The 15,755-nt window shown below is 42.0% G+C and overlaps 2 protein-coding genes across 2 annotated transcripts; both read right to left on the bottom strand.

Moving 5' to 3' along the window:
• On the bottom strand, positions 1-4,611 carry PDCD2L (programmed cell death 2 like). The gene is made up of 7 exons (XM_069868220.1): positions 4,498-4,611; positions 3,764-3,927; positions 3,574-3,643; positions 2,362-2,759; positions 2,067-2,180; positions 712-860; positions 1-192 (listed from the first exon to the last, which is right to left on the bottom strand). Exons 1-7 carry the CDS (start codon positions 4,609-4,611, stop codon positions 62-64), a joined length of 1,140 nt encoding a protein of 379 aa, XP_069724321.1. The 3' UTR covers positions 1-61.
• Positions 4,612-5,925: 1,314 nt separating this feature from the next.
• On the bottom strand, positions 5,926-14,566 carry LOC138726504 (fatty acyl-CoA hydrolase precursor, medium chain-like). The gene is made up of 13 exons (XM_069868304.1): positions 14,365-14,566; positions 13,382-13,586; positions 12,515-12,659; positions 11,950-12,083; positions 11,461-11,614; positions 10,489-10,590; positions 9,459-9,563; positions 8,743-8,883; positions 8,572-8,658; positions 7,794-7,941; positions 7,466-7,597; positions 7,081-7,153; positions 5,926-6,673 (listed from the first exon to the last, which is right to left on the bottom strand). The coding sequence occupies exons 1-13, from the start codon at positions 14,435-14,437 to the stop codon at positions 6,499-6,501; spliced, it is 1,674 nt and encodes a 557-aa protein (XP_069724405.1). The 5' UTR covers positions 14,438-14,566; the 3' UTR covers positions 5,926-6,498.
• Between the last annotated feature and the right edge of the window lie 1,189 nt (positions 14,567-15,755).

Here is a 15,755-nt window from a genome sequence, read left to right as displayed (position 1 = left end):
TTTCACCTGTAACAAAACCCCCCAGCCCAACAGACTTTCCATCTGTGTGGAGAAATCCAATTTATTTAAATAATCTCTGATCCGGGTCTTCTTGTACAAAAACAAACTCTTCAAGGGGGGTTTGATGATTTGTTGGCCAACAGCTCCTCTCACACGTGTAAACTATAGCAGTCCCAAATTCCACTGACAGATCTAAAAACAGAACAACAAAGGTATGTAATGTGCAAGTTTGAAAAAGACAAATTGGGGCTACTGCTCATTGCTGTACTTCAATCTTCGCCAGTTCAGGAGGCATTTTACATACTCAGCCTTCTACGTGCACAGCATTTTCTAATTTCAAAGATTTTAACGCAAGCTGACTCAGAATTTTCTAAGAGCTTTCCAAGTCTGTAATCTTGTCTGACAGTATTTATCATCTTCCAAGGCCTCAGTTAAGAGGCAAAACAGACAAATTACTCCCAAGGTCATGGAATTACCTATATTGAAGTTCACTAGTGAGAAAATGAAGTTACAATCATAGTCTCCCGTAAGTTAGAACTGCATCTTTTGCTTAGAGAAATCCCTACCGGACACAGAGCAGGTTCTGTGCAAGATGATCACTGCAGTGAAGCGTATGTGGTTAGCAAGGAACAACCCAAACTGCACTTGGCTGAATGTTAGCAATAGGGCAACTGTTTCTGGTATTCATTCAGCTAAGTCAAAGGTCAGCACCTGAATCACTCTGGAGCATGCTGATCAGCGCAGGCATGAGCTGGAATTCAAACACTCCGTTGCTTCCACAGTTGCTGCAAGCTGGGATACCTCTGTCAACGTTGGCTGGAGGACATGTTATGAATAAAGGCTGGCCACCCCAGGAGTATCTACAAGAAGAAAAATTAATTAATCTTTCGTTTCTAAATTTCATATGAAAACTTACACGTTGGCAACAAGTGTTCAGGATTCTCCAAAACCTCTGAAGTTGCTTGAAGTAAAAAACATTGTTACCAGCCAGAATGTTGCCCAAGTTTCAGAGAAGTCATTAAACTCAGAATAAAGATGGGGAAGGGGAAATACTTAGAAGTTAAACACTTGGAAAGCCTTAAGGAAAGTGCTACATTCAAAGCAGACAAATGCTTTGAACTGATGCCTCCAAAATATGTTGTACTTGACTCATTTAAATAAACAAACTACACTTGCCTGAAAAATGCAGTCCTAAGACGTGGCAGTTAAGGGTATTCCTCACAGCATCAGATTACTTCCTCATCAAAAAGGTACCAGTTAGTTCCACCTGGTTCTAGAAACCAGTTAACAAGGGTCCTGTCACTACACCGAGGCAGCTTGACTGGACAGGCTGCATTGGACCCTCTAGAACAAAGCTGCAAACATTTGGTACAAACCATGAAAATCGTGTGTGTTATCTGGTACTATGAATAATTTATGATTTGAATTCTTTGTTATCCTTCCATTCAGAATTAACTCCTGTTCAGTGAAAGTGGTTGCTCTGAGGTTAATTCTGCTTTTGTTACAGGAAAAGCAACAGATGCACAGAAACCGAAGACTGCAGGGTCCCAAGGGGGAATCATGATAAGCTGCAGAAGAACTCATGCTTTAAAATGAGTCCTTTCCTACTTTGGTAAGAGCTCAAGGACTGAGGCACAAGCAATTACAATAAGGTTACAAAAATTCAGAGAAGCAGACAGCCTTGGAAATCTATCCCAACAGTACACCACTGTGTATTGTACTTCTGCCTTAAATCTGTTCCTTTCAAACCTCTATGCTTGAATTTCAGTGAGTCTTCAAAGAGAATCCAGGTCTGTTCTCATCAGGTCTTACACTGAGGAACGTCTCCCACAGCCAGATCTGGGGTCTCTGATCCTGTTTGGTTCTCATCCACTTACACTTTGTATAGAAAAGACCAACCAGAGGCTGCAGTCTGTCCACACGGGCATAGCAACAGCCCTATTAGCAATTATTTTAATTAAGAATAAAAAAAGGTACAACTCTTCCCAATGAAACAGTAGTCTGATGTACTATCAACCCCTGTCCATGCTCTGTATCTCCCTGTTATAACCGGATGACCACCATACCTTAGGATCTGTTCAGGACACGTGGATATTCTTTTCATAAATTTATGGAATGTGTGGTCCCTGGTTTTGACTTCACTCTTCTCATACTTTTCATTATGAACTTCACCTGCAAAACTGTAAGAAAACAAGAAATAAACAAGATTTCCAGTAAATTTTTTTTAGGACAAATGCATGCTTATACTCACACCAATGACTCCTGAAGGATCCAGTTACAAACAAATTTACATTATCAATCAGTGTACAGGAAACTACATAATCCCTCCAGTTTCAGGATGAAATCCAGACTCGCTCTCACCTTTCTGACATCAGCTGTTCCAAATTAACACCCTCTCTCTGCTGATACTCCTTCAATAGTTGATCAGCATGATCTGTGTCAAGGAAATCAGTGTAGTCTTCCTCATCCACAACATTAATGTAAAAGGGCTGGAACACAGCAGCTGAACTGGACATTGCCATTACCACTCCCTCACTGACTGGAGGACGTGCACTCAGGGAACCATCAGTAGCTTCGGACAACCGAAGCTGTTGGAACTGGGATGCACACTCCACCTCTCTGGACAAGGAGTTGCTCACTGATTCATTTAAGCCAAGTGGCTGAAGGGAGGCATGTGAAGGAGATTCTGCTCCATCACAGACTCCCCAGTCATCTGCTTCATCACACCAATCTGTTGCAGCAAAGTTTGTTTCTTGTTTCTGAGAAGAACAAAAAAAAAAGGGAAAGAGAACATTGCCAGGATCAGCCACTCCAGTGCACTTCAAATGCAGTTTCATAACAGATAAGAAAACCAAAACCACAGCACCACAGGCAAGCTCAGAGGGCAGGATATGGAGGAAAACAATGGCAACAATGACAAAAATATCACCCCTTTACTGGAGTATAAGATCATTTACCCCAGACCAAAACTTCATACTGCAAATAAACAGCTGAATAAACACCACCAGTTTCACAGCCGTCTCTTCTTTCCATCTTCTGAAGCCAATAGGAAGTTTTTCTTCACAGGCAAAAATACCAGAAGTATGTCATCAATAGTTCAGCCAGATTAATTAAAACTGATTATACTTTTAAAAAATCTATTTAAATTAGAAAATAAAGAAACCATCTTAAGGACCCAAAACTAAACAGTAGAGCCCAATCATTTAAAGTTGAAAAATTACATTTAGGTCACTCAAGTAAAGTATCAAATACCAGTTTTGACTGCAAGCTCCACTTTGAAACAAGCCTAACTTAGTTTACAAACAAGAAGCTAATCTTCTAACAACGTGTAGTATGCACAGCATCAAAAATTCCATGACCAGGACTTATCCAGGAGACTACTGACATGACTCAAAATCAGCACAGGAAAGCACTTGAAGAAAGAACTTGAGAAAGGTTACCGCTTTGGATCTCTCCAAGTGTGAAACTCATTCAACTCACTGCATTCTTAATTTAAAATCTCCGCAACACTGCACTTTGTGCAGTGTGCTGAAACCAAAGGCAGAACCCATGAAGGTGGTTTGCTGGCTGTACCTGTTTTATGCCACAGTCTGGTGTTTCCTTCTTTTCTGCCTGCAAATACTGGGAGCGCAGAACCTTCCAGCTTCAGCATGCCGTGTGAGAAAACAAGAGACATGTAAGGAGCAACCCACTCGAGCTGAAGCGGCGTTTCTGAGCCACACTCGGCCCACTGGGGAAGAAGGTGGCCAAGGGCGTCCCTCACCTGCGCGCTGTCCCACTGCAGCCCTTCCTGGCACAAGCGAAGACGTGGATGATGCGGTGGAAAGGGGAGCGCTCCAACGGGCAGTAAACCTGCACCAGCTGTGCCAGCACCTGCCCGCACTCCTCGCAGCGGGGACAGCTCGGCTGCACGGAAGGCACCCAGTCCTGGAGAGGGAACAGCACAGGTACCAATGGAGAAGTGCCAGGCAGCCCCCTGGGACCACGGCCCCTCAGGGCAGGGATCCCCCTCCCAGGACACGTTCCCCTCAGGGCAGAGCCCCACTCAGGCAGGGGCTCCTCCTCAAGGCTCAGATGCACCCCCCTGGGCAGGACTCCCCCTCCTCAGGACAGGGAGCCCCTCTCAGATCACAGGCCTCCCCTCAGGACAGGGCCCCACCCCAATTCCCTCTCAGGGCTGGGGACACCCCCACCACTTCCCTGTCAGGCCTGGGACCCCCCCTCCTTTCCTCTCAGGCCTGGGACCACCCCCCTCTTCCCTCTCAGGGCTGGGGAGACACCCACCTCTTCCCTCTCAGGGCTGGGGAGACACCCACCTCTCTTCCCCCTCAGGGCTGCGACCCCCCGCTTCCCCCTCAGGGCTGGGACACCCCCCCCCCTTAACCCTCAGGGCTGGGACCCCCCCCCACCTCTTCCCCCTCAGGGCTGGGACCCCCCCCTTCCCCCTCAGGCTGGGATCCCCCACCCTTTCCCCCTCAGGGCAGGCTCCCCCCGTACCGCTGCACCCCCCAGCTTGTTGGTGGCCCAGGCGGGGCTCTGCCCGCCCCCCCGGCCCGGCCCCGGCATGGCAGCATCGCGCAGCCCCAGCAGAACACGCTGCCCGGCGGCCATGGCAGCACCAACCCCCCTATGGCCCCGCCCCCCCATGGCAGCACCGCCCCCCATGGCAGCACCGCCCCCCGTAAAAGGAGTGGTTGCTGTGAGCTCTTCTCCTGTGAAGTTTGTAAGTCAATGTGTAAATAAAAGGCATGATATGAATCTTACAGATGGAAGCTGAAATCCAGATTCATGGTTTGTTCCTCCTAGCACAGGATCCTTTTATCAGCTGGTAGCTGTGATGGGTTTTTAGGGAAAAATATACTTTCCACAACTGTCTCAGTACAGGATGCTGGAGAAAAAAGAACTGCTTGTTATTTATATATTGGTTCTGCTTGGGAAGAGAATTCAGCTTCCTTAGCATCGACCTTGATGCCGAAAATGTCAGCAAATAAAACTTTCTTAAGACTTGATAGGAATGGTTGGACTCGATGATCCTGGGGGTCTTTTCCAACCTAGTGATTCTGTGATTCTGTGGCTTGTTCTGGAGTTTTATAAAGCAAATGTCCTTTGTCAGGCCTGGGCAATGTGCGAGAATAATCTCCATCAGTCCTCTGTAACGAGACAAAGGCTAGTTGCAGAATATATTTCCCACTTACATGCATATGTATAAATTTTCCCAGAAATCTTATGCATATTCTATTACTTTCCAAGGTCTAATTTGTCCTTCCTTCTTGCACGCTGTATTAAAAAAATCAGCCTTGCTGATGACAAAGGTGACCCAAAGAACTGGGCAAAGCTGGCAAGTCCCATTTTTTGCAATTTTAACCTTCCTGTCTGGTATTTGTGGTATTCCTGTGATGAATGCACTTCTACTCTGAAATGCAGGGTAGGGAATGTCCCCATTCAGATCCTTCAGGTACATTATTATTGTTCAAGTGAACTGTTATAAAGTCCTTTAAAAGCCAAGCAAGGTCCTGCAAAAGCCAAGCAAGTGTTATATAATGGTTTTGCTTCAAGTTATCTTGATCTTAGAGAAGGAATTATTCTGTCTTCAATGTTGAGCTAACAACATGCAGTGAACAATATCTTGTGTTGCTCTCTCATCTCTCTCAGTGGGTGTCTGTCCTGACAGCAATGCTTCCTTCCTCCAGCCAGTGAATCTGGGCTTCTTTGCCAGGAAAGGTTGAAGAGCTGATAACCGCACCCCAGAAAAAACACTGTGAAAAACCTAGAGCCTTGAGACTCTGGTCCTGCAAAGAAAGCTGGCAAATTCCTATCCAAAACTTGAAGAAAGAAACTGGGTGCGTTTCTGGCTTCCTGGGTGTGAATGAACCTCTTGGAATTAGCCTGTATTAGTTAAGTGAAAGAAAAGGAGGTTCCAAAAACTCAAAAGTAATATTTATTTATAACAGTTTACAAAACAAGAAAACAAGTAGAGATTTTCTGTCTTCATTTGTGAGATGTCAAGCCCGTCTCATAGATGTTTTCTGATGGATGCTTTGCTTCCTACAAGCCATTTCCAACTAAAGAAAGTGGGAAGAGGTTGTAAGAAGGACAACTGGCTGTTCTCTTCTGAAAGAAGAGGGGAATGAGTACATACATATTCTGACACTTATGATATATTCTGTATAGATAATTCCTAACAGATTTTAAAACAGTTGCCAATTTCCCCCTCTCCCCCTTTCTCACAGGATTGTTATTCAGTTTTGAGATCCACAGGGTAGACGTTGTAGCCTTTTTGAGCGTGAAAGTTTGCAAGTTTCTTTCTGCTTTCTTTGTAAAATAGTGATATTTAGTCCCGCAGACATTCCAAGTTTCTCTTGATTCTCCCCTTGCACTGTGATCATGACAACAGATTACTTAACAGTGAGTTAGAAGGTGATTAACAAACTCTGTATCCTGACAAACTACTTTTGTTGGACTTTGGGTTTTAAAAGCAAACCATACCCTCCATAACTCCTATAAATCCGTGTGTTCTCGTCTTTGTTTCACCATTGGGTTTGTGAGCTGTGTCCAAAACTCCATTTTCTGTTCTTTCAGTTTCTTTGCTGCCTTTTGCGCTAGGTCTATTTCCAGGTATCTTTCATCCAGACCATACTGAGGCCAATGTACCAAGCCTTCTCCGTTGGGATTTCTGGAAATAATATAATGAAAGTTAGTTCTCTGTTTGCCTCTCAATTGTGTTTTGACTGCATTTCAGAAACTAACATGAGCTCGTATTATGCGAGTCTAGTACCCGAATAGCTGGATAGTTTTTATCTACATGCTCATTGGTGGAATAGCTAACGTTTCATAATTTTCATTACTTTTGGACCTAAAACTCCATTGCAGATGGAGTAATACCTCTTGGATTTTTTTTTCTTTCCCTTTTGGTCTGCAGGTCCATTTAAATGTTTCTCTTGCAATCATTAAGAATAGTAATAATTTGCTTCAATATTTCTCATAAATTCTGACAAATTTGTAGGAACCACCGTGTAAGTACTGCTATGTTTCAGGCAGCACAGACAGAACTTGAGCTGCAATTAGCATTATGATTCTTACCCATTTCTAGCAAAGTTAGTCCAGTATCTCATAACAGTTCTGCTAAGTTTATTTTCATCTTGTGTAGCATGCCCTACGAAGTGAAAGATGAAATGGCAACATTAACAACTAAATAATCAAACAAGTAGCAGCCATATCAATTCCAATAGAATGTAACCAGTTCTATTTCTTACTCTGAGCTATGGGAGTTTTACTTGAGCAGAGCTCTAGGAAAGAAGGTGGGTGCAGATAGATGACTCCATGAAAATTACTACTGAAGGCAGGAAATATTTGTGTTGACTCTGATGTTGCTAAGGGAGGAAGTCTATCCTAAAGTCCTCCAGTAAGTCAAATTAATAGTAATGATGTTTTCAGAAGAATAATTTAGTAAGTATGGGTACATCACCGGCTAAGAATGGCTTTCCAAAGACAAAGGCAATCTCATCTGTGTGATCTGCTTTTACAAACTCTGGCACAACACCTGCTGCCCAACTCGGTCGATGCTGAAATTCATAAAAGTAGACTGGGTTGCCAGCATCTAGTAGAAAAAGTACAGAAGAGTGTTAGCTTGAAAGCCTGCCACTAACAATGATAAATTATCATTACAAGTTGTTTTGGTAAAATGAAAACACTGTCAGTTCCTCAGAAAATGAAATGTGATGCATACTGTCCACAAACACATCCCAGGGTGGAAGTCTACATTCCTTTTAATAGACGCTGAATTCAAGACTCACCTCTGTGGTATCTGGCCACTTCAGTGGCTGAAAGAACAATCACAGCATCTCCTATTGCATCAAGAAGGCCATCTCGCACCTGAGCACGGTTTTCTGCCTTCCCTATGTATTCATTGTATACTCGATCAACAACTTCAGAAGTAACATTCTGAAATGAACAACAAAAATACTTCTTATAATGTTAATGAGTATTGTAAAGAGTCACAGCACTAATTGATTGTGCCATCTGCACCTCCCTGGCTAAACTGCAAATATTACCTGCTTTCAGAGAAGTGTTTTAGGATAGCACAAGGGAACCAGAAGGCTAAGAGGGTTGTATTATAAATTATAGGGAAGGAAAAACTCAAGATACTTAAACACAGGTCTCTCAGTGCCGTTTAAAACATCTCAGGTTATCCTTTCCAGTATCCAGCTAATGTATCAGAGCGGTGTGTTCTGTAGGTCTAGTGTCATAACTACTAGTACCATGCAGGTCTTGGACAACCTAGGGCTTCTAAAATGTCACAGGATTTCTGAATGTTTAGGTACCTGGATCACTCTTGCATTTCCACAGAACTCCTTTTAAAAAAGAAGGGCATTTAGGACAGAAATTTGAAGTGTATTTTCAATTGCTAGTGTCAACAGGGATACATCATGTCTGCTGCACACTACTGCCTCATGACAGAAAGCTGTCAAACAGAACAAAGTTTTCATCTAGAATTTATCCCTCCATGAGAACAAATACAGAACCTGAGCAGTGAAGGAGCAGAACTGGGTTATTCTGAAAATGGTCTGTTACCTTAAGTGATAATGCTAAGCCGGTCTGCAAAACTTGACGTGCAACATCTTCATCCAGACCATCTGCGTAAGCAGGAAATTTCATTAGCTGCATGATATGGAGAAACATATTTATTAGAAAATCTTGTATTACTAAAATGATATCTAAATAATGACATTATAAGTCTGTTACCATAGGAATCGTCCAGCAAAATTCACAGTTATTTACTCCTATTATGTATGGGACTGCATTGATCTCTTTTTCAGATAGTAACTGCCTGGGACTCTTTGGAAAAAATACACCATCAACAGTTGAACTGATGAACAGGGGAGTCTGGAAGGGAAAAAAGAAAAGAAGAAAGCTTCATCAATACACAAAGTTTGCTTCCAGAAAAAAAAATCACTAGGCAGAAGATTCTGTGAAGATTAGCGTTATATTTTTAATGTTTGTAACATAGGTGATGTCCCATTTACATCTCTTAGTTCCATCTTATTATGGATGTGTGGAGCAGCAGTGGAAAAACTATCTTCTGTGTTGAAACTGCAAAGGAAGATGGAAACCAACACTATGATAAGGAATTTTAAGTAGGACATACTATATTATATTAATTAATTGTAAGGTTCTTCAGGAGAAACTGACATTTCCTACACTCTTTTCCTTCCCCTCGTAGAGCATGACAGCAAAGCACAAGTAGCTCAAAGTCCTCACAGAATGAGAGGGAGGTAACCTGTGCACGTTTTTCAAGTAAGGTATAGATAACTGCAGTGGTGTCAAATATGGAAAAGGTCAAGAAGGTCCAATGTTACATTCGCTTCATGTTCTCCTAATACTATAGCCCACAAACAGCATACTCTGTTATGATAAAATATGAAAAGTCATTTAAACACAAGAAGTATAATTTCACCTACCAGTTTTAGTGTTATCTCTACTATCTCTCCTTCTGTTTTTTCTTTTAAGCATTCAACCATTGCAGCAGAACTGGGTTTTTCACAACCAGAGGCAGCAGCAATTCTCTGCAATCAAAAAACCCCACAAAGATTCATTTTTTAATTTACTTCCCACTTGGAGGCTCCGTGAGCCACCCAGCCTGCAAGTCCAGCAGGGGGGAGTGGAAGCTCCTGCACAAGGACTGTTGAAGCCAGATGTGGTCCAGCTGCAGAAGCGAAGAATAGGAAACCCTCCTAACCCATCACACTCGGGGCTGGGCAGAAGGACAAAATGTATGCTTCCAAAATGTTCTGATACAAAAATACACCAGGACAGCTGTTCTGGTAAGTAACCTTACCAGGCTGGGCAGAGGAGGCAGGGCAACATAAACAGGTTGAGAGATTCACAGCCAGAATACAACCGTGTGGATGGTAACAAAGAGCACATTACACCATTCTTGATGATGTCTTTTTGGGTGGAGTAAGAGCTGTCATTAGAAAGACAGTGCTTATTATAAATGTTGACTCTTTTATAGCCCAGATTATCACATCTAGGTTCCTGGAAGTTGTTTCTTGTAGCTGGAAAAAAGAAAGTCAGCTTTTCTTTTCAAATATAAACAAAGCGAATAAAGTCTTGCTTTATCTGCATAAAACAGGCATCAAGAGAAGAGTATTCAGAATCTGATGCCATTTTCCAGCCAGAAATTATAGCTCAACTTTTCTTGAAGACAGTACGTGTTCTGGCACTCCTTTCCATTTCACAATTCTTCCTTGTCCTCTCTCTTTGCTTCCTTAGTCTTTTGCTTTCACTCAGCCTGGTATAGGTATTTGGGTAGTTGAAAATCAAAACATTATCAAACTTGCATTGTTTTCACACAGATACTGTCTTTAATATCTGTGGTTGTGCTTTCACAAGAAAACAAATTCTGTTTTTTTACATTTTGGAATAAACAGTTTAAGATATGCAAAACTATCTGGAAAAAAAGTATTAAAAAAAGCACAAAATACCCACTTGTGCCTCCTGCTCAGGCTGGTCAGTGAACAAGACCCTAGATGCAGTGCCACTCTCTGAAATGGCCTTATGGAACAAGCCCTTCGCCAGGGGAGATAAGACCTGTAACAAAGCAAAGACAAGCATTACATGCATGACAAACACTCTGCTGTGACCACTGGCTTAGAATTTCAATATCCAGAATTGCCACTTAAACCATTTCGAAAACAACAGCCATAAGAGTTGTTTAAGTCATGACTGTTGTCATAAGACTGTCCACAGCCTCTGGTCATAGTTCTGCTATGCAAAAGGCTTTGGCAGTACTACCAAAGACAAGGGGTTTGTGACTGCCTTTTCCCCTCCCGTAGCACCTTACTTTCAAGACTTCGTGGAACTACACTGCAAGCCAGATATAGATGGAATATAATTGTCTCCAGGGTAGTCTGGCTGTGCTGCAGAAGGGCAATAAAGAAACTGTTGGCTAGAGGGCAGGAGCTTTGGAAACAGGAATTTTTATCATGTTATCACTGAACCCTCGTTTCACAGTGTGATCTGTACAAAATTGTGAGAGACTGGAGAAGGAGAATGTCTGAGCCAATGTGCTCCATGTTGGCATAAACATTTTACAGCATTACTGGGTCACAAAGTGCATGTCTAGATTAGCTATAATGACTTTGGTTACTTTGCAGAAGTGACTGTCAAAGCAAATAGGAGACAGGCATTCATCCTCTTAAAGGAATTTTTGCAGAAAGATATATTTTTGAGGTTTTGGCACTGCAAAAAAAATCCTAGAATTCAATTCAGTAGGTGAGGAATAACATTTGCGTCTGAACTACACAATTTGGGTATGAAAAGAACATTTTAATCTATCAGAAGCTGTATTGATATCACATTGTATTATAGACCAAGGCGATGTGTCATGTACCGTTTCCTCTAACTGACTTTTCATTCAAGTACTAAAAATGAACGTGGATGGTGTTACTGTGAACTTACAAGAGCAGAAACGCTGGTGCCTCCTGCAGATTCTCCAGCTATAGTGACAGATCCGGGATCTCCTCCAAAATTTATGATATTTTCCTGAATCCATCGAAGAGCTGCAACTTGATCCAGATACCCCCAGTTACCTCGGGCATGCTTATCACCAGTGCTGCAGAGAAAGAACAGATTTGTAAATTCTTAATGCAAGAATAAAGGCAGAGATAAATACAGTCTGTGATAAAGAAATCAGCTGCCATTTGCTTCACAGAGCTTCTCTACACAACCAAAAACTGAATGGCTCAGAAGTGTTTGGATTAGAGTAGCAATCAAACAAACTTGGAAGCTGACTTGGGACTTGCAAATTGTCCCAGCTGTTGTATACGTAATTGAGAAATGTCTATTTTCTTTGCACAAGCAAGTATTCTGCACAGCTCTTCATAAAGACCTTGTACACATACATGATTTTGGAAATTACTTAGCAAAACCAGAGATAAAACATCTTACCTCAAATATCCAACAATACCTAATCTGTACTGAATTGTTACAACCACTACATTGTCAAATGCTGCTAATGCTGAACCATCATATGATGAAGCTGCTCCGAAAAATAACCCGCCTCCATGGATCCACACAAAGACCTGGAGAGACAAAACCAGGAACAACTCAGCACAGATAAGAGTGATAAAAACTAAATATAAACCAAAATACAATAAATATTCCGTGCTGTTTTACTACCACGTCTTTCAGATTACATTTCATGGATGGTAGAAGTCTTTGAAATATGAGCCCTGCAGTTTTAGAAAATGGCACTGATTTCAGTAAACACTAACATTAAACCAGTGCCTTGTGACTTGTCATTATTACTTAGAGGGAAACAAACATCATCCAGTTAAAAAGTCAATTAAATCTTGAGGATTTTGTGTATCCTTTAAAATTCAGCAAATATTTACTGGGCCAAGGCTTGTCACTAGATTACCAGCATGGAGCTGCACTTGTAACTGTGTACACTACGGATTGTAGGTTTGCTGTAAAATAATCTTGTGAGAGGTTTAATAATGATTTTGCTTACAGGCAGCTTCTCCTGTTTTTCTGAGGAAGCGGGTGTGTACACATTTAGGTACAAGCAATCTTCAGACATTTGCAGAAGAACTTTATCTTTTCTATTAGTCACATAATCTGAAAAAGCCTGTCCTTGTACTTTATCCTGCAGACACCTGAATAAACGAAAAAATAACAAACAAAAGTAATAACTAAAACTTCAAAGCTACAAACTTTTCCTTTGAACCGGCATTAAGGAGATCCCTAAAAAAGGAGCTGCAATCTATAGCAGCACAGAGTGATGCGCAGGTATGATTTTGCATGTTTCAAAATACTACAGAAATATACCTGCAAATACATATGGCTCTAAAATACTTGAATGAAAATACAAATTAATCATTGTACAACTTCAGTGGCTTAATGGTACACATTAGGCTTGAGACAATGTACCAGGGCAGTTATACAAATGGATTAAGGCACTTATAATATAGACTGGAATTGGTCTGCATTTCTTCTGTGCCTGTTAAGCGTGTGATTCATGATTTTTTTTTTGTTCTAATGTTTTATTCCAACATTTCCTCAGCTTCATTCTATTTCTGCTCCAAAGCTCCGCGGTTTATAAACATTGCTGAGTAATGGCCAAATGCTCCCCAAAAAGAATATTACCGGCTGGTCCATATTAGTTCATCACTGATGCTCATCAGATTGGAGTTTTTAATACAAAGTACAGCTTATAGGGATGTCTCTAGAAATGCATTCATTGGAACAGTTGCAGGTGATAACATGATGGCACTAAGAAATTTATCTTTGTGGCTTTTGATTGGCCTGTACATCAGTGTCCTGGCATTGCATGTAATATAAAACTATTTAAAAGATAAATGGTTTTGTAATTTCTTACATTGGTGGGTAGGAAGTGGCATCTCTGACACCTTTCCATGGCTCAGGTGGCTGGGGTTCAGAAAACCTCAGTGGTCCAACGGGAGGCTTAGCAAAAGGAAGTCCCAGAAAGACATTTATACTCCTTTCAGCTGCGTCTACTTTGATTCGGTACCCTCGGACTCTCCCATGTTTAGTCACCACTTCTGGATGCTCTGCTTTTTGTCCTGGGGGACATGAGCACAAAAATCACACTAATTGGTCTATTCATAGGTAATTGTCAGGTTTCAAAGAGCTTTAGCTGCCTAAATACACAGTTTGCTGCTTAAACAATTCATTTTCCTGCATGAGGCTTCAACAAACCCTCATCAGCACAGCTGACATTATTTCAGCCTCCAGGCTGGTTGGTTTGTATGTATTGTCTCCCTCAGGTGTACCACATGTATTGTCTTACTGTCCACGCACATTAGCAATTGCATATAGCACTTAATCCTTTCTGATCCAGGTTATTAGTTAAAAATCCAATAGATTGCTTTCAATAAGAAAACACAATTCCTTTTTAAGAAAAGATCTGTGAAAACACAAAATACGTTCCGGACCCTGGAAGGTACGTGCAGCCAAAAGAAAAAGCTTCTAACATACCTGAAAACAATCTGTCACGTACAAATACTGCAAATACTTAGGTGAGATTATTTTAAAGATCGGTGTGAACGTTCTCAATACCAGTTTACAAATGTGGCATAGTGGTCTGCTCTGCCTCAGCAGAAAAAACTGTTTGGGACAGGACCTTGATTTTGCTATTTGCAAAAAGGGCAAATAAGAGAAATGACTGCAAACAGATCACAAAAAGAAATTCAGAACTATTTGCTATTCAGACTTAATTTCTCTGTGGTGAGGCTGGGTGCCCAGGTCCTCCAATACCGCTGGGGTTGCCCTAAGGAAGCAAGCTGCACATCCTCTCTCTCCTTATAGAAAGCGAGAGGGAAAGACAAATCTGAAGCTTACCGGTAGCTATGAGCGCTATGATCCCGATTGTGAGAATCCAGGAGAGCAGCGATGTGTCCTTTCCAGTTGCCATTTTGTGAGCTAGTCACATATTTACCTCCTTGGGGTGTTGCCTTATATACCCTGTTCAGTACCACTGTTACGCAAGGCAAACACTAACTAGGAAAAGCAACATGTGAGCTGTGAGCCGACCTAGCCACAGGTGGCCAGAGCCACTGCCCTGCCTGTGAGCTGCTCCTCGAGGGGAGTGCAAGCAGCTGTGGTGGGGATGGGAACTGGGAGACCTCCTGCCTTGCAGAGTGACCCCACCAGCTTCGTACTGGCTCCCAAGTGTTTCTTCACAAAACCTCAGACGTCAATTCTGTGCTGTAAAATGCTTTGAAAACAGTCTCCCATTGCGCCAAGAGAGTCGTACTGCTGCAGTGACACTACCATCTTTCACAATGAAGTTGGAATTTCCTCACTACCCAGTGAAAAGATGAGGAAGGGAAACGTACCTCTGTTTGCTTCATTTTGGCATTAATATCTCAATGCAAGGAACACACAATATAGCAAAGTCCAAAACAACACTCTGAAAAATGTGCTTTTGCTAATGTAAAAGTTGAGGGATTTTTTATTCTCATTAAAGGAGATTTTTTGTCTAAAACAATACTAGAAAAATCTTAGCTTTTCCTGCAGGGTGGATGCTCCACCTGTCACTCAGCCCTGGTTGTTCAGGGACATTGATTTGGTATGTAACACAATATGTGGATTTCACAACACTAAATAGATGACTTCTCAGCTTTCGTAGTGTGGGAAGAGCATTAAAGGATTTGGGTGGTAACTTTACCATTCATGTATAACCGGGAGGGTTCTGGACTTCTGCATGAACTCACATCCATCATTGGAGCATGACACGAAAAAGAGGGAAGTGAGAGCTAAACAGAAATGACGGAGGGTTTCTGCCTACATTCACTAAGCAGCTGGGTTAGTTTTGCGTAAACGTTGGGCTCTGCCTTTTTTTTGGGCAAGGCTCAGTAGCTCTTGCCCCAGAAAGGCTGGTTTGCAATACTATATCACCAAAATTCCCAGGTGTCAGAGACAGCATTTCCATACATTAATTTACTGCTTGCGCCTTTGTTTTCAGCTAAGTGGACCATAAAGTCCTGCAGTCACTAAATTAGTTCAGCACATGTATTATGCACCTTGTAGTTCCATGTGCTCTGACTGTATTTGTGTCCTTCCCTCCAAATCTTCCTAGGATTTTCTGCACAGGTGGGTTTTATAGCCCTTGTAGGTAAATCCCAGCCAGCTTTAAACTGGGCTGCTTTGAGAGCAAACCATTGGCAGGTGCCTCCAGCTGTCCGCGTTCAACGTGTGCAGAATATCTCCAGGATGTGCTCTGTTAACCT

This window comes from Phaenicophaeus curvirostris, chromosome 14 (assembly GCF_032191515.1).
Source record: "Phaenicophaeus curvirostris isolate KB17595 chromosome 14, BPBGC_Pcur_1.0, whole genome shotgun sequence".
NCBI classification, from domain to species: domain Eukaryota; kingdom Metazoa; phylum Chordata; class Aves; order Cuculiformes; family Cuculidae; genus Phaenicophaeus; species Phaenicophaeus curvirostris.
The sequence above is the reverse complement of the archived record's forward strand: the minus strand, read 5'-3'. Positions and strand labels throughout refer to the sequence as shown.